The sequence below is a fragment of the Pseudopodoces humilis genome, chromosome 19 (assembly GCF_049639895.1).
Source record: "Pseudopodoces humilis isolate 2021_Gansu_Grassland_sample_001 chromosome 19, ASM4963989v1, whole genome shotgun sequence".
Lineage (NCBI taxonomy): Eukaryota > Metazoa > Chordata > Aves > Passeriformes > Paridae > Pseudopodoces > Pseudopodoces humilis.
In genome coordinates this window covers 6,810,922-6,832,137 of record NC_142218.1, presented here as the reverse complement: position 1 = coordinate 6,832,137, position 21,216 = coordinate 6,810,922, and the positions used below count along the sequence as shown (strand labels likewise).

Sequence of the window (21,216 nt, the reverse complement as noted above, 5' to 3'; positions counted from 1 at the left end):
AGGGCAGGGCAGGGCAGGGCAGGGCAGGGCAGGGCAGGGCAGGGCAGGGCCGGCGGGCCCCAGCGGGCCGTGGCGGCGGGGGAAGCGGGCCCGCGGTGACGTCGCCCGGCGGGGCGGGGGAACGAGCGACGGTGGCGGAGCGGGGCGGGCGCGCAGCGGTGACGCTCCGCGCACGGCGGAAAGAGGCGGAGGCGGCGGCGGCGAGGAGCGCTACTGGTTATTATTGGAACCGATACAAAAGGCGGGCGGCGCCGGGGCCCCCGGCACGGGCCCGCGGCACGGCAGCGAGCGGCGGCCCCGGGCGCACGGCCCGAGCGGGCTCGGTGCGGGCACCGGCCGCAGCGCGGGGCCCTCAGCCGTAGTGGTACACGAAGTCGTAGCTGCTCGGCTCCTTGGGGATCGGCGGCGGCGCTTCGGGGATCTGGATGTTCTCCAAGTCCAGGAGCCTCAGCTTCATTTCCATGCTCAGCAGCGTGTCCAGGTCACTCTTGGTCAGCTCACTGGACATGTCCTTCCCCAAGAGAGCATTAAGCCCGTCAATCCAGATACAGTACTGTGAAAGAGAAGGGGTAATTCGCGACTCCAGGCGTAAATGATACCTTATGTCGAATCTTTCCGTCCATGCAAAAATTAGAGAGCTTCAAGCCAGGAAACACTGAAGGGAGTTAATATGTAGGGAAAAAAATCCCTCCCCCAACCCTAAAACAGTGCCCACAGATATTTCCAGTGGAAGTTACAAGCCTAGAGGAAAGTGTGAGTCCATGGTTGTAGTAGAAGGACAAGAGCTTCTACCGTGGAACAACAAATTAAAAAAGTAAACCTATTCTAGGCATCATAGGAGGAAAAAAAGTAGCAGTCCAGACTAGGTGAAATTAGTGTGGGATTTCATTTTTTTAAATGAAAAAGATAACTAAGGGGAAAAAACCATGGTCCATAATGAGCATCGCCAACATATTCTAGAAATGAAACTGGTGAGAGACAGACTGCTCCAGTCTCTAATGAGAAACAACTGATCCTCCTTAATCTCTGAAGTTAATTGCTAAATATGCTACTGCTTAACCACTACATTTCTTACCTCATATTTATTAGGTGCAATGAAGTTCAAGGTCTCATCGGGATCATATAATATGGAGAAGGCCAATTCTAACACTTCCTAAATGGAAAAGAATCTTTCACTCACCAGCTGAGCAAAACATTACAGCACCTTCTGCTTGCCACCCCAAGAGAGCTGCCTTGCTGCAGCTCCTGATGATGCTTATGGCTCCTTGCAGTCACAAAGGAATACCAGTAAAGGGCCCAGACAGGAGATGAGGTTTGTACACAACACACCTTCAGTGGGGGAGAGCATTCACTCCTGTTGCTCGCTTTCACTCTTAAACACTACAGTATTAAATATTAATGACAGTGAAAAGGGAGCACTTGCCTTATTCTGTTTCAGTGCACTTTTCTCCTTCATGTGTGGACAATCCTTCCCTGTGACAATGGCTTTGATGTCTGCAACTGGAACTAACAGTGAAAAAGTAAAACTCCCAAACAAGCAATCCTAACCAGGAAAAGACAGAACTTTGTATTTGCAACTGAACAGTTTGGTTTTTTAGCTTGCTAGTTTTCCGAAACACATTACCAGTAAGACATCCCTGCAGCTGGCTTTTAAAAAAGAACTATCAAGTAATTCCAAGATTTGAAGAATTTGAGCAAGGACCAAAAGTTGGTAACCCCTTAATCAGGGCTTCAGCCTTGGGTCTTTCATCTTTATCTTGGATTATATTCAGCCTCTAGAGCACAGAAGAGTGCACAGCCTGTAATCAGGACTTACTTTTTTCTTGTAAAGATTCAAAGGTCACTTCCCCCTGGGCATTATCTTCCAGATCTCCATAGTGTAGCACCTTGTGATTCAGAGCCAGGCGACAATACCAGAATCTTTCTGGAACACACACCAAGTAGAGTAAGCTGAGCCAGATCACTCACATAAGGTCTCACAGCCACTATGTTACAGCTTCTCCACCCAATCCATCTGCTCACTCAGTTCCTCAGCACAGCTTATTATTCACGAGGGGATGGCTGTACTCTTAGAAATGCACATCTGTGCCATCCCAAACTCCTGGCTGATATGGACAGCCCAAGTAAACAGCTTTTCTTTCTGGCAACATGCCTGGTGACAGATTGATTTATTAGATCTTATTTGCTATAGTTCTTCACATGAAAAAATACAGTAGACACTGTCACCTTACCTTGTCTTCTGCGATTTCCAATTTTTCTAAAGCTACTTCCCTCACAAAGCCTGTTCAGGCGCTGTTGCTTTATCAGCTCCAAGATCTCAGGTTGGATTTTCTCTCTCAGCTCCCTGGCAATCAAATATGGAAAAGTAAGCAGAAAATGGAGATAATGGCAAGGATAGAAGGCAGCTGGTTTTTGTTAGGCACGTACACAATAGGTGGAGACTGGAAGTCATCTTGGCTCATTCTCTCAGACTGGCGTAGCCGCAGAATCTCAGAATAGCTCAGGCTGCGCAGTTTGCTCTTGAACTGGTCCAAGGAGTTTGGTTTAGAGGGGAGAGCCCTTGTGATCTGTTCCCTAACAACCTGCATAACCTAAAGAGGTGGGACAGGAAGAAAAACAAGTCACATTCTTGTTGGCAGCAGAGTATCAGGGCACAGCTCAGTGGCAGCAAAGAATTGGCACGGGATAACCAGGGCCAGGAGTATCAGCATTCTAGTCACTTTGAAGATCCAGAAGAACCAAGAAGAACCTCAGGGCCTTCCAAACAAAATCTGAATCACCCTCCCCTTACAATGCCCTGTCACATTTTCTGTGCCCTAGTCTTTAACCAAATGACTGATTTACAGACTGACTGATCTGCAAAAGATTTTACAAAAACATCTCTTCTCTGCCCTGACCTTATTAAAATCTTCTGCTGTTGCCCTCATTTCTTTCCAGGTCTTGTTCAACAGCTGGATACAGATGGCAAACAGTTCCTCAAATGCACGATCATGGGTGAAAAACATGGGGTGATAGTCATTCCGGCCTTCATTGGCTTCAGAAAGAAACAAACCACAAGCACGTGAGCATATTGGACAAAAGGGACTGGGAGTAACTAAAGTCCGCTACAGTGAGAGACAACTGATGGCATGCAACAGTTCTTACTCCAAGAGATTAAGACAGTTCAATACTTTGTCACCCCACAGACAGTTTATTGACAACAGCAATTCTCCCCACACTTTGCCACTCTGTGATTCATGCCCTTTCCATCCAAAATAACTGTTTGCAGTGTTTCCTACCTTCCTCTGGTTGATTCTCTCAGAATGCTTTTGAAACTGTCAGAGCCAATAAACTTTTCCCAAGCTAATGATGATTTCAGGACTGTTTTTTTTTTATACAGCACACTCCTGAAGCTCTGGGAAGTTGAAGCTTTCTGCTTGTGTTTTTCAGGAGAACCAGAGTGCAAACACCAAAATTTCTTATTTTGATAGTGGTATTATCTCTCAGACATCAACAGTGCTAACTCCAAGCTCACCATGTCCTTACATGGCGGAAGTGAGAACAAGGTACAAATGATTATTATGAATTGTGAATTATGAATATTACTTTCTAAAAGCATCATCCCAGCAGCCTGTAAAGCTGGGTAATAAATGGTACTTACGGAGCTCCCCAACTTGCAGGATCTCACAAAGCATCCTGGTGAGCTCAATGGCACTGCGCCCAAAGGGACACTCATGTTTATCTTCTCGACTGCTGTTCTCCAGAACAATCTACAAGAACAGGATGCCACACACTAAGAAGAGCTGCTGAGGAGTTGGCATCTGTAAAAATCAGCAGCTTCACATACCCTGATATAGGTGTCCTGATGAAATTTGGCCAAGTAAAGCATGTTGTCCAATGCCAGCATCCCAGGAGGAGTCTGTGTAAAATCCATGGCTGGATTGATGTGATTCTGTGAAGAGAGTGTGTAGAAAGAATCCAAACAAATTAGCTCAAAGGAATTGTGTGAGAACTTTTTCTGAATGGATTTTAAACCACCTGTCCATCAAGCACTCCCTCACATCTATCCAAGAGGTAAACCTGAGCACCTGCTGACAATACTATCTAAACTTTCTAGAGGAGAGGCTGATTCCAAGTTCTTCATAGCACAGGTGCATATGGTAAGGAAATACCTCCAGAGAATGCCTAATGAACCCTTGCATTTCTCCCATCAGCAAGTTCATAACAATCTTCCCAGGAGTGTGAGTGTAACTGAATCTCTAAGCTCAGATACCAAAGTAAGGTAAAGGAAACAGCTATTTCTGTTCCTTATTTTCCCACAACTCCTATGGAGATGGCTTAGATTGCCTTCACAAAGTTCACAGTCTAGATGCATACAGTGAATCCCAGCATCTTGTAGTCCTTGGTGTACATGGCTTTGCGTTTCTCTGTTCCACTGCCAGGGACGGTGTTGCTGTCAGACTCTGCATCAAATGCAATTCTTCTCAACTCAAATATGATGTCTCTCTGTGCCTGAAGGACAGAAGGCAGGGAAATGGTGATGTGATCAATCACTACAGCAGTATTTTCACATAATGCACAGTCCTGGAGCTCTCTTCAGAGCTCACACAATGAACAGAGAGGGATGCCAAAGGTCATTAACACTGTGCACGAAGAGGCAATTCATTTCAAAATGGCAAGTTTCACTACAGTGGGTAATGCAAAATATTTGTTTGAATTTTTCTTTAACTGCAAGTTTAGTTACAGGCAATTTCTAGGCATTCAGGCAATGGCATTTCTCCTTAAAAGCTGCAATACAGCTGAGTAAAAGACACCTTAAAAATGCCAGTCTTCCTCCTATACTGCAAGCAAATGGATAAAGTTATGTGCCCTCCATAGAGATAAAATAACCAGTTTGACAGATAGCATCACACTGGTCAAGAAAGGAGTATATGACTTTAAGTTCCCACTTACATCTCAGAGTCCCACAGAATGCAGTAGGATGGTCATGAGCATACCCTAATCTCAAGGTTTACAACGTGAAGGGTGAGTTTGGAACTTTATGTACCACCTACTGCAAATTCTACAGAGCTAGGGAGCTCAGGAATAAGGCCCCTTGTACATCCCATTCTATCAGGTCTTACTCAGCCCTAACAGTGACCTGATCATTTGGATCCATCTTGGTCATCATTCTCTCTTCCAGGAGATTAAAGGTCAGGACTTGCAGGACATAGAGCTGATGTGCCATTTCTGTTTTAATGGGGCGGTTTCCTCTGATCACATGCTGCAAAATAAAGGAGAGGGTAGAAATTAAGAGAATGCAAATAAAAGCTGAGGTATTAGCCCATGGCATATGCCAGACTGCATGTGCACCTCTCTGTATGAAGATTCAGTTGTTTAACCTCCATATTCCACCAGAAGCATAATCATAGTGCTCTGTAAGAACAAAAAGCAGCCTCCTGGTAACTCCCTTTTGAACAAGTTTTACCTTTGAAAGAGTCACTTTTCTGAAAGTGGCCTGAAGGCAGCAATATTTACACTATGCATAAGTGAAACCTCCATTGAAAGGACATTAGGAAGCACTCTGTCATTCCAGGCATACTTACATTTAGGATTATAGACCTCAGGTGCTTCTGGGCAAACGCATTAGCCATTTCCTGTTGTGGAATTTAAAGATGAAATAACATCAGTGAAATATAAATAAAAAGCCCACACTGTGCAGAAAGGAGAAAGTGAAAGAAGCCTATAAATTGGAGATAGCACTGGCACATAACAAAGTGCTTTTCTACAGATTCAATTTAGCATGACATCTCACCACAACTCATAGATGGCTCCCCTACAGAACATCACTAATGTGGAGAAAGCCACTAGCATAGTCAAAGCACTGAAGTAAATTTAGCTTAATGTTGGACATCAAATGGTACTTCACTATTAGGAGATAAGGCAGCATATTGTGCATTGCCCAGGAAGAATCTGCCATCTACAAGAGCCTCCTCCTTCAGCATTTCACAGCCTTTTATACCAAGGTAAACACCCAGTAACAAGAGCTATGGGATCCAGGTTTCAGGTCTCCTGCCTCTCAAAAACTCTTCCTCTGAAATTTATTTCCTTTGTCCAGTTCCTAAAGAGATGTTCAGAAGTCAGTTTGAGGACAATTTGCAGAAGCATTTCAATTTACAAAAATAATGTTCATGCTTAGAGGAAAGCTTCCAGTTTCCCTCTTGACTGCATGACTTCCTTCTCTGGATGAGGAGGGTTTCCCCAAACATTAAGTCATGATAACAAACAGTCACAGTAGATGCAAGATGCCTTCAGTTCCAGCAAGTTACACATGCACCTGCAAAAACCTAACCTGTGCTTTCCTTGTAAATTGTGAAGATGCAATTTCTAACATACCAGTGATCTCATTACCCCTGCTAGGAGAATAGCACAAGTGCTAATGTTAAGGTGAATATCATAAGTTTGCTGCTACAAGCAAAATCTTTTGGGTAAGAAAAATCTGTTGGGCATTCTATCATCTGGAAGAGGTCCAAAAGAACTGACAGTCTGAGATCTCTTCACATTCCTGTGCAGTGCAGATTGAGAATTGGGAGCAGATGTGGAGTCTCAGACAATTGCACTCGATCAGCTGTACTCTGAGCAATCAAAGACTTTCCAAGTGCTCATATCAACATCAATCTTGACAGATTAAGAAGACTAGTAAAATGCGTGCATTAGCCTTGTTCAGAGTCCCCATTATCACTTTTGATCCAGACAGAAACCTCCTGAACCAAGACAGTGACTGGCAGGCAAGCTCTAATGGCTTCAAGTTCAGCAGTGCTCATGTTACAACCAAAGTGAGTCAGTGCTTGAGTGGAACGTATCTAAGGAGCATCTAGATGAAGTAGGAGGTGCTTTCAGAGAGAACACACTGCCCTCTGAGTCACTATTTTCTACTACTATTTGTGAGATGTAGTACTGAGAATAGGACAAGGCTCTGTTGTTAGGATTTGCTCATGAACGCGACACAAAGAATCCTTTCTCTGAAGGAATTAGTTTGTACATGGGATGGAGTTAACAGGTGACTGAAGCAGATTAAGAGTGGGAAGGACAAAGACAATTAAACAATTCTGAACAGCATGGAAAGAAGCATGAGCACACACACAGTCTAACCACTGCTAAGGGATCTATGCTCTGCTGAGAGTCCAGTAAGGCCCACTTTGCTGCCTGATGGTCACAGAAACACAGAATGATTTGTGCTGAAAGGGATGTCTTGAGATCACTTAGTCCAGCTCTGCTAGTTCAAGCAACATCAGACAGATCTGGTTGCCCAGGACTGTGTCCAGTCAGGTTTTTAATACCTCCACTGATGGAGACTCCATAATCTCTCTGGGTAACCTGTTCCAGTGTTTGACCACTCTCACATTTATGTTGTGTATGTGTGCACGTGTTCATGTGGAATTTCCTGTGTTTTAAGCTGCGCCCACTGCCTCTTGTCCTGTCAGTAGACTCAACTGAAAGGAGCCAGGCTCCCTCTTTTTTATTCCCTTCCATCAGATATTTAAACACATAAGACCTCCCTGAGTCTTCTCTTCTTAAGGCTGATCAATCCCAAACCTCTCAGGCTCTATTCATATGGAAGATACTCTCAGTCCCTTAGCCAACTTCATGGCCCTTTGTGGCAATTTGGATTGTATTCAAGGGAGGGGAAAAAACTGAAAAATCCCTTGAAATTTTGTTTGCTATGATGTCTACTGTCTTTGCTGAATTACCAACAGAGGAGTATGATTTTTCTTATGTTCAGGAATTAAGCATATCCATTAATTTTACAAATTATGTACATTTATTGAGATGGCAGTGTCCACTCTGAAGGCGCTGCCTCCTTGAAAAAAGTGGAACATTCTCTGTGCCATGCAGAAAACAAAAAAACATACCAGAATCACAACACAGAAGGTTCCAAATCAACTTATTAATAAGAATGGTGATTTCCCTGGAGTTAGCACAGGGCAAAAAACATTCTTACACTACAATTACCATAAGGGAGAAGTCACAAATTAGGCAGAATTTATACTCTAGCCCCAAGTCAGCATCAAGTTTCGTGACTGCTCTTGACAAACAACTCTATCTTTAGAAGGATGCAGCAAGATATGAAACTGTCATTAACACAAGTGAGATCTGGGGCATAAACTCATGCTGCAGGAAGTTTAAGTAAATTCAGATTGCTAAAGAACTTGTTTCAGTTTTACAATTGGTTCACCTGGTCTGTCTTGCAGTATCAGTTTCCTTTTATGACCAGCTGTATGACCTTGTGTGCACAGTAAGCCATTCAGGGTTTCTCCTGTTACTGATTCTTCTCCCCTCCACAGTCTGAGTGCATCCCCAGGAGTCCTCCCGCCCTTCTCCCTAGGTTCATCCACTCTCTGAGGCTGTGGGCATCATCCCTGGGATACAAGGAGGCACAGCCAGAGAAAAGCTAACATGCCTACAGGTCCCCTACATGACCAGCCCCCAGGCTTGAGTTACTTACAGTGATGGGCAGGTCTAGTGGGTTAAGCAGCTTGTCCTGCTGGCAGAAAGCAAAAAAAGGCACAAAGAGAAGCAGACAGAATTTAGCTTGGAGTCCAGGAATAAGGCACAAACAGGGCACTAGAGAAGAAAGGCTTAACACAGCAAAGCTACACAATACACACATATGCACGTCTTGCAGGTAGCTGAGATCTTGGGAGTTTCTTCAGAGCAGGGCAGTGTTTAATTTCTCATGTTTGCCAGCAGGAATATCCCTCTACTTAAGAAAGGTCCCTTTTTGGGGGAGAGGGAGGTGGGGTGATTTTTTTATTAAGTACATACACAGCCCCAAGGAGTCTACCCAGCCTTCCTCTCCCATACACAACTTAAAAAAGCTTCCCATGCAGTCTGGAGGATTACTTTCTGTCTCTGAAGGTCTTTCAGAATCCTTTCTGAGCATGTCCTAACTATAGGTGTGTGTTCCAGGACACATTATTAATGGGATGGTACTTTTTCTCCTCTGTTGCCATACTGAAACAGCCACTGAAGTTCTTGGCAAGGTCTGAGGTCTACCTTGCCCAGACAATATGATTTCTGAGGTATAAACAGCCAGGCTGAAACCATCACTCAGGTTTAAAGTCAAAAGGCAAGAACAAACCTGTCTCTTGTCCTCAGGTGCCTTCAGGAAGAGGGCATTGATCAAGGCAATGGCATATGTCTGAATCTCTTGGTTTGAGCTGCAGGAACAAAAAGGAGACCTGTAAGGCAACAGGCAGTACAGAATATTGCAGCTTGTTGCTTTACCTGCACCATGAAAACACTGATTACAGCTGTCTTGCATTTTCAACAGACAAGCAGGATTCATGTAACCTATGCTTATGATGTCCAGCTCTTCAAAAGACTTGCAAAAACCTGATAATTTAAATAGTTTAAGTATTTTCCTCATTTTGACATATCTCTGGATAATGACAATATTCTTTAGTTCTATTGCTCCCTTCCAAATCTTTTTCATTTTGATCAATCTGCTGAACTTCAGACATGCAAATCTCCATGCACCACCCTAGGTTCTTGGGCCTCCAAGCTGCACAGGTCTCTGAATTCTGTAATTCACTTTTGCTCTCCTTGTCAGGGTTTGTTCTTTTCACCACACTACTTGCTTTTTGACAAAGCAGAACGATTTTTTAGGTTAGTTTCTCCTCTTCTAACTCATCTCCTTTGGACATGTTTCCATGGCCATGTTCTTCCAGAACATATCCTCTGCTATGAACTGTTTCCTCCTGATGGTCTTGCCAAGAAAACCACCAGCAAATCCTGACTCACCCTCCACCTCCCTTTCCAAAATACTCCCTGCATGGATACATTTTTAAGTGACCATTTGTGCTCTGGAAGCACTTAAGCCCACAAGTTTATGTCTTATGCAAAGATAATTTGCTTAAAAAAAACTGTGTGTGTTCAATGTTAGGACCAGGTCTGTGTTTGACTAAGCCAGAAATCATAAAGCTGAAAGAACATATATTCTTTGTAGAATAAAGCTGCTGGAGTGTTCAGGAGAACTTGTTCAGCTTTTCTGTTAACCAAATTCAAATGTATAAACATTCCAAGCACACAGTGACATTGATGCAATACTTTGTTTGCACTAGAATTTGGTTAAACTACTGTTCACTGACTAAAGAGTATCCATCACATTCACAAATAGTGCTTTTCCACATGTTCAGAATTAAAAGGCTTGAGAAAAAACTCAACCTACTCAAAGCTTTAACAACTACATGCTGCTTTTTTATAATGAAGAGTAGAACTGACCTAGACAAACAGCCCTTAGAGACAGATATTAATTTGCCGGTTTGGAAAGAGAGGAAGGAAATGAAGGGAATTTTTAATCCCTTCCAGCAAGAAAAGCAATTGTTTTCTTCCTTAGTATGCAGGACAAAACCCAGAAGATGATGAGCTCTTGGATTCTAGTGGAGACAATTTAAGGAGAGGTAAAAGTGACAGACAGCTGGATGCAAAACCTTTGGGAAGCAGTTCTAGTGAAATGCAGGTTTGGTCCTAGCACTGAACACACTTGGGCATCAGATATTTTAAGCTAAATATCTTTGTTCAACACTCATGTGCCCAAGTGCTTCCAGAACACAGAACATATTTTTCTAGGATCTCACTTTTAAAACAAATCCATTAGAAATCTTCAAGTTCAAGTAAGTTGTTATATTGGTAATACTTACAAAAATTGTAATCTTTAAGCATTCCAAAGGTAAGCAGATGTATTTTTAAATAAACAAGTAGTCATAAAATCAGTATAAATCACACCAGTGCTGGGTGGACACTTACACTTGCAGGTGGGAAATGAGCTGCCCCACAGTGATCTCCTCTGCAATCTTCTGGTACAGAGTCTGGCTGTTGAGCACCATGCTCTCCAGGATGGCCAGGGAGCGCTGCAGGATGGACACGTCCACCATGGGCTGGCTCACGTACCCTGCAATCTGAAATCACATCAACCAGCAGGTCAGCTGCTGCCCATCCAGGAGACCTTGTGCTGAGTGAGCCAGTGCTCAGAAAGGGGGTGCACTGAGCTCTCAGACAGTACTCAGCTTCTCAAAGTGTTTTGCATTAAAGCATGGAAATAAATAATATCCAGTCACCCCCTCCACTCAAACTCACCTGTTTGATGAAGGTTATTGAGACCATGTCCCAGGAGACAATACCGTGGTCCATGAGCTCCAAGAAGGCAGTCAGGGTGAAAGCCAACATCTCACTATAACTGAGAAATTGAAGAACTCAGTTACAATAGATCTGCTGGCAGGAAAAAAAGCCTGCTCAAGTTGGATAAGAGAAAAATGTCACCACATTCTCCTAATAACACAGTTTGGTACCTGGGGGAGCAATAAAGTGTATGCATTTATGCAGGTAATTTTACTGTTTTGTAGAAAGATATTTTATATTTCCTGGTTACAAGCACAAATTAAAATCAGCAGCAGTGAGTCCCTAGTCCTGCCACCAGAGACTCACAACCACCTGCATCAGTGGCTAATCAAAGGAACAAACACGTTTTCACAACAGAAAAAAAAACTAAGGGAAGTTAATTGTCCTCTAAATATTGGGACCTGACTTGAAATAAAATGAAGGCACAGCATGAATTGTGGAAAATTTAATACATAACCACAAGACAGAAAGATAAAAGAGACTGAAAGAAACATTGCAAAAATTGCCAAAAATGTATTAGTTGCTAATATATAAGCAGAGCTATAAATGTTATTACAGTAAGTTATGAAGACTTTAAAAGTACTTTCAACAAAATATAATAACTGCAACAGAAAATCCAGGTGAATTATTTGCATCATAGCTCACTGTGAATGGGCTTGAGGAAACTTCCAGAGCAAATCATAACTGTCTCCTCTTCTGTCTCGTGAGGTTTAGCAAATGACAAGAAGGACTTTGTCTCCACAGATCAGCATTTGCTATAAGGTGAGCTGCTTAATGCCACTTCAGCAAGCAAAATTAGCCCCTTATTCAAGGCCTTCTCCCAGAGTCCTGGAATAAAGGAAACTTACTGGGATAGAAGCTTGGTCCCACTCTCCACAAGCCGTGTCAGCACTGTAATCCCCTCCATGTTGATGAACTCTGTGGCGAAGGTGACGTCTGCTGAAAGTTTCGCCAGTTCCTTCATGGCTTCCAGCCGGGCTTCCATGCTGTGCAACTGGATCTTCTCCATCAGCTGGCGAGCTGCCCTGGACTGGCAGGAAAGAGGGATGCTGCCAGTTACAGACCAGTCACCTGCAGCCTGAGTCCTGCCAGCATCAGCATTCTGTCAGAAGCCCATGGGTGGGCAGGGAGAGCAGAGCCAGGCTAGAGATAGCAGCAAAGTCACATTCAGTAGCTGCAGTCAGCAAGTCTGAGACAGACTAAAAAAAGGCTTCTCTCAGCAAGTTACAGCCAAACAGGAGATAAAATGCTGTTTTGCATATTAGAGCAAATGCCTGTTTTTCTCCTCACTGAGGTGAGTGGAGGTGGGTATAGAAATATGGAGCAACACCATTAAAGAAATACAATATTGATAAAAAGTCTCATAGATGCAAAGAGAAGCATGATCTCATTTTGTGTATCCACAAGGCATTCTGTAAGATTTCTCAGACACAGATCACTGATATCCTCTTAATTCCCTTTTCCCCAAGTACCTTCTCCCAGTTCTACTCACCCTCAGCTCTATGCCAAGATACTTGCACATAAAAAGGTTTAAGAATTAAAATAAAAAGAAAGCTGCGAAAGATGACTTTTGAGGGCATACTAGAAACAATTCAGCAGGAACAGCCTCCTCTTAATCAAATTTGTCTCTAATTTTTTGCATTCAGTCGCTGGAACTGTTGCTTTCTAACTGACCATGCTAAGTGCATTCATATTGAGAATGCATTTGTTGGGTGTTTCACAGCATCTTAATCTAGGAGATGCATTAAAACTGTAAACTGGATTTATTGACAGGAAGTCCTATAAAAGGGCAGAGCACCCAAAGGAAAGACACACACCACAGCCAGGATGGAAAACAAAGAGTGCATGCCTCACTGTGTGGAAGGGCCCAACACACTTTGTTTGTTACCAACAAAGGTAACCCCCTGCAATTTGGGGAGAAGGAGAAAGAAAAGCCAAGAGCTAAGAAACAGCCTGTCACCCATGGAGAGTTACTGAGAAAGAGGGAGGCGAGGAAGCATTTACCGGGGAGACTGCCAGCTGTAGGATAGTTCCATTCTTGATGTCACAGCGAGTCTGAAAGAAAACCCAAACTTAAACTGTGGGAAAGTGGTGGGGGGGAAAAAAAATCCCAGCTGGATCTACAGTGCACATCTGTAAGCACAAGTAAAAGGGCTCCTGTACCACACAACCCTGCTGAGGGTACTGAACTTGAGTGCTTGAGTCCCCACACCTACAGGCATGCAAAGGGAGCAGTGCGAGGCTCCTCTGTTGAATGGCACCATTTGAGTCTGAATCTGAGAGCAGAGATGATGCTCGTCAAGGATTAGTGCCAGTATTGTCCCATGACTGTAGTCCAAGACATTCTGGACTCTCACCCAAGACATCAGCAAACTGCTGCCTCTCACACTGACCTGCTCTGTGATGTACAGCTGGGGACCATCAGCATAACGCAGCGTGTAGTACTCAGGGTTTGGCAATGACCACCTGGCAGAGGAAGAAGAAAGATGTATTAAGCCTCTTTGTCCTCTTTCTTCTGGTTTTCATTTAGGAAATGGAGCTTGATCCCAGGAAGTTGCAAAAGAACTTTCAAGCAAAGCTTTAGCAGGGGAAGTTAGGTCTCTCAAAGAGGGGATAAAACTCCTCTTGAGGACAATGTGGGACTTCAGCCTACTTTAAATCAACTCTGTTGAACACCTGAGGACACCTACACTTCAAGAATAGCAGGATGGGCTGGCTAATCCTCAGAGAAATTGACCCTAGGGCATACAAATACACACACTTAGAATTGGAATAAAAATGGAAGGCCCCCATTTTCCAGGAGATCCTTTTCTTCACAATTTAAATCCCAGCCCATTCCATGGCCAAAACCAGCAACAGGCAGCAGGGACTGTGCTAGCAGCACATTAACAAGCAGCAGACTTCCACACTAACCCAGCAAGATTTGTCAGCAGGACAGACTTTCTCCACAAGGATTCCCAGAGAACTACTCACCCATCACAGACCTCCTTGATGATGGATGCAAGAGGCCTTTTCTAGAATAGAAAGAGAGTCCTCAGTAGCCGTGTTCCTCTCAACCAGAAAGGAATACTGCCCATTTCTATGCTTCCCACATTCCAGTAGCAACGCTGGGGTGCCTTTCCTCCCCCATCTGGTTACCAGGTCTCACCTGATCTATTTCCAGCAGCTGGGCATTGGCACCTGGCCACTCAACAGCCACTTTCACAATGTCTGAAGGTGGTGGCATTGCTCCAGACTCCTCCTACAACAACATACACCTCCACACCTGTTAAGAGAAAGGATAGTGAGCATCTTCTCCGAAAATTATTTTGCTTGCTGCACTGGACCTAACACCAAGCTTCAAAACATCTAAGCTCAGCCTTATTGTTTCCTGGGCCTGACAGGGACAAAACACCCAGTATTAGCAGAGACCAAGGCCTCATACAAACAACATGTTGTGAAATTGCATGCCCAGCTTCATCACCTGAGAAATACTTCTAAGAGCTTGTTGGGGCACTCAGAAGAAGGAGGGTCACTGATCAGAGCCCCATCTGCCACCCACTGTCTGTACTGGCAGCTCAGTCTGCAGGACTACCAAAGCAGCAGCTCCCTAAGCCCAGCTGCTGTCTGTAGGTGAGAACAGCAACAGACTGCCCAGGTAGCCTCCCTCCCCTGGCCTGGTGTTTACTCATACCCCATCCGAATTTCTTAGATAACTTGATCCACTCAGGATACCCAAACAGGCTCTTAGCAAAGAGGCAGCAGCTAGCTTTATCCTATTCCCTTCCTGTAACATCATAAATCCAAATCATGAGCATCCATCACAGAAAGTAAGGTAACTTGGCACTTGCTCTGAAAGTCCACCTTTCACTTTCTGCCTTTCAGAGCATAAGCTTGTATTCAGGGTTTGGTCCCAGTCAGTTGTCAGACACAGCCATTTGTGCCCAAAACATTGGACTACATGACCTCTGCACTCCTATGACAGCCAGACTTGGTCTACTCTACCACCCCCTGGGACGTATCTAGCAAGCCAGATTCAGAATTTCATATATTCAGGAAAGCCTACCCCAATTCACAGAGATGGCTACAAGTCAGTACTCTTGAGAATGGCTTGTATTTTCTTAAAACTCATTAAATGACTCTAAGACTAAACACAATTCATGCAGAAAAGTGTCAAGTTAGGTTCAAAATAATATCTCCAACCTTTCAGATAAGCAGAACACATTAGCTGGCCTTGGAAAAGCAGCAGGCTCAGGGCACCAAATCAGGGCAATTACCAGTATATAACCAATAGTCCCCAAAGAGCCCAATTTGTATGGTACCCCCAGACCTGCAGGGTATACAGTTTTCCATGTATTAAATCTAGAAACAGAAAGGCAGTTCCCAAATGGTGAGTGATTTCCACTCACTGTTCTCCAGCAATTAAAGGCTATGATGGCCTAAACTGAGAGCCTGAGAAACATCAGTGCTGTGCAGAAGCACACAAACAACATCCCCAGTAACCAGCCTGTAATAACTGAACAGGTAATTACCTCTCCCACGAGCGAGCCAAGTCACAACCAGAAAACATCTAAATCTGTATCTGTTCAAGTCACAACAAATACACAGTGAAGAGACAAGGCTCAAAGATTAGTCCCTGAGTATAAAGAATTGAATTTGCAACTTTTTAAGCTAATTTACCCATGAGTAATTATGCATGAGCAATTAGCATCTAATTACCACTTCTCCCTTCAGCCTCTTGCAGTACAGTCATAGTCATCTATTTGTATTTCAAGTGGCAAGTCGCTACTGAAAAGTACAAGGAAATACAGCACTTTATATGCCAAAACAATCATGTCCAGATTACCTGAGGTAGAAGCCTTTACAAATCTCTAACTTGTCTTTTCCACTCAAAGAACACCCCTCATTCAGAGAGGGGAAGTGCCCATTGAAACAGAAACACTGACATGAGGGGAAATCCTGCAGAAACCATAGAACATTTAGGTTGGAAAACACCCTTTAGGTCATGAAATCAAACCATAAACATAACACTGCCAAGTCCACCACTAAATCACATCCTTAATAACCATGTAAATGTCCTGTTTCATCCCCAAAAAGTACTGCAGAGGCACACAGCACCTAGAGGTCACGCACTCTACCTGCAGCTGCCCTGATATCCTCACCACCAAAACCAACCAAGCTGAATTGCACTAGCTTGGTATCCTAAAAAAAAAAAAAAAACTCTCAGCTGCAAACAAATTCAAAATAACTCACCATGATATTTAACACTTATTTCTGCCCCAAATTTCTTCCATAAATGAGCACCCACTCATGACTGGCAACCGTGCTCCCTATTCCAATCAGTATTCAAGGCACAGCAAATACAGTGAAAGAAACAGGGCTTCAGGACTCTGAAAAATATCTTCAAGGTTTTTCTTTTTTTGCACAGCAGCTCCACAGAACAGACACCACAGGCATCCCTACCAAGGCAGAGATTTGAACACTAAAGTGACTTGGCTAAGGAGAACTCAGAGAAGCAGGAATTAAAAATTTAAAAGGGTAGGAAACTTTTTAGAACAGTCTTGGTCAAACAATGCTTTGAAAGACCAACACAGATCGATGGTTCAGCAGAAGCAGCTTTCCAGAAGAGAACAAAGAAGATTGGACTATGAAAACAAAGGGTACTTCAGGTCAGCCTCTTAACATGGGGTGGTCTGCCAAAAGCATGCTTTGAAAAGATTTCACTGTGCATCTGCAGACAAGAGGGGTGTCAAGATGTTTGGTTTTACAATGGATATTTTGCAGTGCAACAGTGATAGAGCTGATAAAATTTTTGAGAAGCTCTTGTGAGGAAGTAGAGACCATGATGTTGTGTAATGGTGTTTATCAGTCAGTCACTTATGTGCATGCTCTCACAGCACATTCTTCTCAACAGCATGTAAACAATTTCTCACACTTTGTGCAGAGAGACAGAAGCCAAGCTAAAATCCATCAAAAATTAATTCAGTCTGCTTCTGCAGAGTAAGATCTGTCATATAAAGCAGTGGTGCAGGGGTAGCTGCAGGGCAAAGAAAAATCAGCAGAGCCACTAAAAACACACTATTGAAAAGACTTCTGAGAAGCTGCAAGCTAAAACAACTAGAGTATTTCAAGCAGAATTTCCCTATTCACAAACTCAATCTTCTTTTCATTACAGATAGAGAACAAAGTGTGCTGCACACAGAATGAAAATGAGGAGGATGAAAGAACATTCCCTGAAAAAGAAAAGCTGCCTGGTAGAATCCCCCAGTCAACAAGCAAATAGCTGCAGATTCTGAAACCTGTAGATGCAACAAAACACCCTCAGCAGTCCTCAGCAACTCCCCAGATGGTACCAACTGGCCAAGCTAAAGTTGGAAGTGATGCTGGCAGAGGGACTAATAGGACAGGTGGGCAGAGAAGACACATTCCTTGGCCAAGCAGCATCAAAGGGTAGGAGAGAGCAGAGTCCAACCCAAAGGCTATGCAGTTTTCTATGTTACCTCACACAGCAATGAGAAACATCCCTCTCTAGATAAACCAGAGAGCCAAAGAGCTCAGATTCCCTGCCTCTGGAATCCTACACTCCTCCAAAGGCCATCCATGGCTGCACTTTGGCTGTAAAGCACTACTATGGGCCCTGGCCACGCACATTTCAACACAGTACGGCAGAGACCATCTCTTGGCAAAGACAGAAACTGATAGCAACAAGCAAAAAGAGAACTGCTTTATTATTTTTAATCAGTCAAGTGACCTCAAAGACGCCAGCCAGGCGGCAGCCCCTGAAGCTTGGCCCAAAACCTAGTTAAAGGCACTAAACAATAATTTTTCTGCCGAGCACCGTCCGCGCTGTGCCCCGGCTCCCGAGGGAGCACCGGCCTCGCCCCTCTCGGTGGCGCGGCCCCTCCGGGGGCAGCGGGGGCGGAGCGCGGCACAGCGGGAGCTGACCTGGGCCGGGCCGGGGTCTGCGCCGCCGGGGAGGGCGGCGGCCGCGGCAGCGGACCCGAGACGCCCCCTCCCCTCCCTTTATCCCTACCCACGCCCTCGCCCGCGCTGCCCCGGCCCCGCCGCGGCTCCGGCACCGCCCCTGGGCGCGTCATGCGCCCGCCGCGCTGCCATGGAGACCGCGGGGACCATGGAGACCCGACCCGCCCGCCCCGCCGCCCCGGCGCACCCCCTCGGCAGCCGAGTCAGCGCCGCTAACCGAGCGTCCCTCGTCCCTGCGCCCCTCCTCGCCTCCGGGGCCGCCGCGGCGGGGCTCACGTCAGCTCCCCGTGCCCACCGTGCCCCGCCTCCGGGAGCGGCTGCGAGCGCCAGGGGCCGGGGGTGCAGGAGCTCATGCAGGGCGGCCGCTCGGGCTGGCGCGGGGCTCTGCGGCGGCGCCGCGGCCGCGCTCGGCTCCCTCCGCCCCGGCAGCGAGCGCGGGGCCGCGGAGCTCTGCGCAGCCCCCGCCCCCGGGCCCGCCCCGCCCCGGGAAGCGGGGCCGCGGCGCGCCGGAACGGGCGGGGCCCGCGCAGCGCGGGCGGAAGTCGCGGCGGGCGCGCGGAGCAGCTTCCGCCGGGCCGGGCCGGGCGCGGGCGGCGAGGGAGCGCGGCGGGAGCAGCAGCAGCGGCGGCGGGGGGGGCACGGAAAGCCGCAGCCATGGTGAGCCGGCCGGGCCCGCGGGCCGGGGGGCGGCGGTGCAGCGAGCTCCGCTCCGCTCCGGGCCGGCCCGCGGGTAACGCGGCGCTCTCTTGCAGACGGTGGGAAAGAGCAGCAAGATGCTGCAGCACATCGACTACCGCATGCGGTGCATCCTGCAGGATGGGCGCGTCTTCATCGGCACGTTCAAGGCCTTCGATAAGCACATGAACCTCATTCTCTGCGACTGCGACGAGTTCCGCAAGATCAAGTGAGCGGGGGGGGGTGCCCCCAGCCCGGCTCCCCGGCGAGGGGAGCTCGGACCGAGAGGCAGGACAGCAATGGGGCATCGTGTGCTGCCGGCTGCTGCAAGAACAGTCACGGGTTTAGTCTCGTTTGTCAAATCCCCAAACTTCCAAGACTTGCAGGACACTTTGTCTCAGTTCTTTCCTAATAACCAACATACGTGATGCCAGTTGTAACAGTTCAGGCTTCTCTGTGTGCTCAGTTTGAGGCATAGAAAAATGTGCTGGAGAAGCAGCTTTGTTATATATTCTATTGTAAGCTCAAAGAGCAGCATTCATTCATTCATTCATTCTGTTTTTCCTTCTGTTTTGCAATTTTTTTTCTCATCAGACCTAAAAATTCAAAACAACCAGAACGGGAAGAGAAACGAGTCCTTGGTCTTGTGTTGCTGCGAGGGGAAAACCTGGTGTCCATGACAGTTGAAGGACCACCTCCAAAAGATGTAAGAATTAGCAGAGAGCTAAAGAAAAAGGGAAAGCAAATCTGATGCATTTGCTCCTTTGCAGAGGAATGCTACTGTTGTACTGTTGTAGACTTACAGATGCTGTTGTGACTAGGTCCAACAAACTTCACTGCAGGAAGCTCTAATTCCTTTCTGGGCTTGGACATTTAATTGGACAAAGGAAGGCTGTGGGCATCTGTAGGATCTGAGGACTTGTGATAAATTTTTCTTTTGGGGGGCTGTGTTTTCAGACTGGAATTGCCCGGGTACCCCTTGCTGGAGCTGCTGGAGGACCTGGTGTTGGGAGAGCAGCAGGGAGAGGAGTACCAGCTGGTGCCCCCATGCCACAAGCTCCAGCAGGATTAGCTGGCCCTGTCAGAGGAGTGGGAGGACCATCCCAACAGGTGAGAAACTATGACCCGTGTGGCTTTTATATTTTGGTGGCAGTGTGATGCAAGAAATCAGTATAGTGGAAGAACTGTAATCCTAGTTTCTGTTACCACAAAGTTTGAGCCTAGCAAGGCTTTTTTTGGTACTAGATCTCCTTAGGTATTGTTCTATATGACAGAAGAAGAGGGTTGAACAGGGCAGCTTTTCATACATAATTCAACTGGTATCCATTGAATCGTATTACAGGCTGTAGTGTTATTTAGTAAGTTAAGAGGAGACTGGTGTAATTTTCTGAAGGAGAACTTCAGTCTTCTTTTTTTAGTAATTATGATAAAGCAGGTGCTATTTTTCTGAGTCTGCTTGTTTCGTCTACAGGTGATGACACCCCAGGGTCGTGGAACAGTTGCAGCTGCTGCTGCAGCAGCCACTGCCAGCATAGCAGGAGCCCCAACTCAATACACACCAGGGCGTGGGGGTCCTCCCCCACCCATGAGCAGAGGAGCCCCTCCTCCAGGTAGGAATTACTCTGCATGACTTGAGTTTTGTTGCAAAATTGGTAATAAAATTTTTCTGATGAAAATCTAGTACTATGGGAGATATTCTGATACTCAGCTAGTGCCTTCAATAGTCAGCTGGATTTACATGTTTGTTTTCTCTCTGGGTTAAGGAATGATGGGACCTCCACCTGGCATGAGACCACCAATGGGCCCACCCATGGGAATGCCACCTGGCCGAGGGGCTCCAATGGGAATGCCCCCCCCAGGCATGAGACCACCACCCCCAGGAATGAGAGGTGAGCAGAGGTTATCCCAGCTGCCTAGGAGCTCTAAGAAGCTGTAACGTAATGTTTGAAGGGTGATGTATTCCAGTGTCTCCCTAGCTCTGCTAGTTTTCATAAATGCTTTGGTGCAAAAAAGGGGTTCTATGACTGCTTTGAGCTACAAAATGATTTTTGTTTAGTGTTGCTGCTTCTTTTCTCTTCAACTCTTTCCTTTATTCCCAGGACCTCCTCCACCTGGCATGCGCCCCCCACGGCCGTGAGAATTCTGTGATGTACCTCTGAACTGGGAGAAGACCAAGGAAGGGGATACACTGAGCAGTACCACCTGTCAGACCTTTGATATGTATATTTTATATCTACTGCTGGTAATGTTTGACCTTTATAATAAAGCTGGAAAACCTAGTACTAGGAGTCACTGTTGTGCTGGTCTGTTTGTGTCAAGTATGCAGCCATTACTTTTTACTGCTCTGCCTTGGTCATCCCAGAAGAGCAGGCTTGAAGAAAAAAAGCTTCATTTGTATAGACAGAAATTAGCAGTTGGTCTATTAACAGTTGGTCTGTG

The 21,216-nt window shown here is 45.8% G+C and overlaps 2 protein-coding genes across 7 annotated transcripts; one reads left to right on the top strand and one right to left on the bottom strand.

The window, feature by feature from the left end:
• Positions 1–279: 279 nt before the first annotated feature.
• On the bottom strand, positions 280–18,467 carry ELMO2 (engulfment and cell motility 2). Of its 6 annotated transcripts, none has more exons than XM_088064589.1 (22): positions 18,320–18,467; positions 14,288–14,404; positions 14,113–14,153; positions 13,533–13,605; positions 13,144–13,194; positions 11,988–12,169; positions 11,098–11,197; positions 10,768–10,919; positions 9,101–9,179; positions 8,465–8,500; positions 5,565–5,615; positions 5,120–5,242; positions 4,357–4,491; positions 3,827–3,931; positions 3,641–3,749; positions 2,898–3,034; positions 2,428–2,591; positions 2,232–2,344; positions 1,817–1,924; positions 1,420–1,506; positions 1,076–1,149; positions 280–553 (listed from the first exon to the last, which is right to left on the bottom strand). In XM_088064589.1, exons 2-22 carry the CDS (start codon positions 14,363–14,365, stop codon positions 353–355), a joined length of 2,199 nt encoding a protein of 732 aa, XP_087920715.1. In that variant the 5' UTR covers positions 14,366–14,404; positions 18,320–18,467; the 3' UTR covers positions 280–352. The 6 variants fall into 6 exon arrangements, with proteins under 6 accessions (XP_087920715.1, XP_087920714.1, XP_087920716.1 ...); XM_088064588.1 differs by having other exon boundaries at positions 18,290–18,466; XM_088064590.1 differs by having other exon boundaries at positions 14,288–14,406; positions 18,331–18,461.
• Positions 18,468–18,638: 171 nt separating this feature from the next.
• SNRPB (small nuclear ribonucleoprotein polypeptides B and B1) lies at positions 18,639–21,065 on the top strand. Its single transcript, XM_005524698.3, has 7 exons — positions 18,639–18,759; positions 18,855–19,006; positions 19,372–19,483; positions 19,735–19,887; positions 20,249–20,387; positions 20,541–20,666; positions 20,877–21,065. The coding sequence occupies exons 1-7, from the start codon at positions 18,757–18,759 to the stop codon at positions 20,912–20,914; spliced, it is 723 nt and encodes a 240-aa protein (XP_005524755.1). The 5' UTR covers positions 18,639–18,756; the 3' UTR covers positions 20,915–21,065.
• The last annotated feature ends 151 nt before the right edge of the window (positions 21,066–21,216 follow it).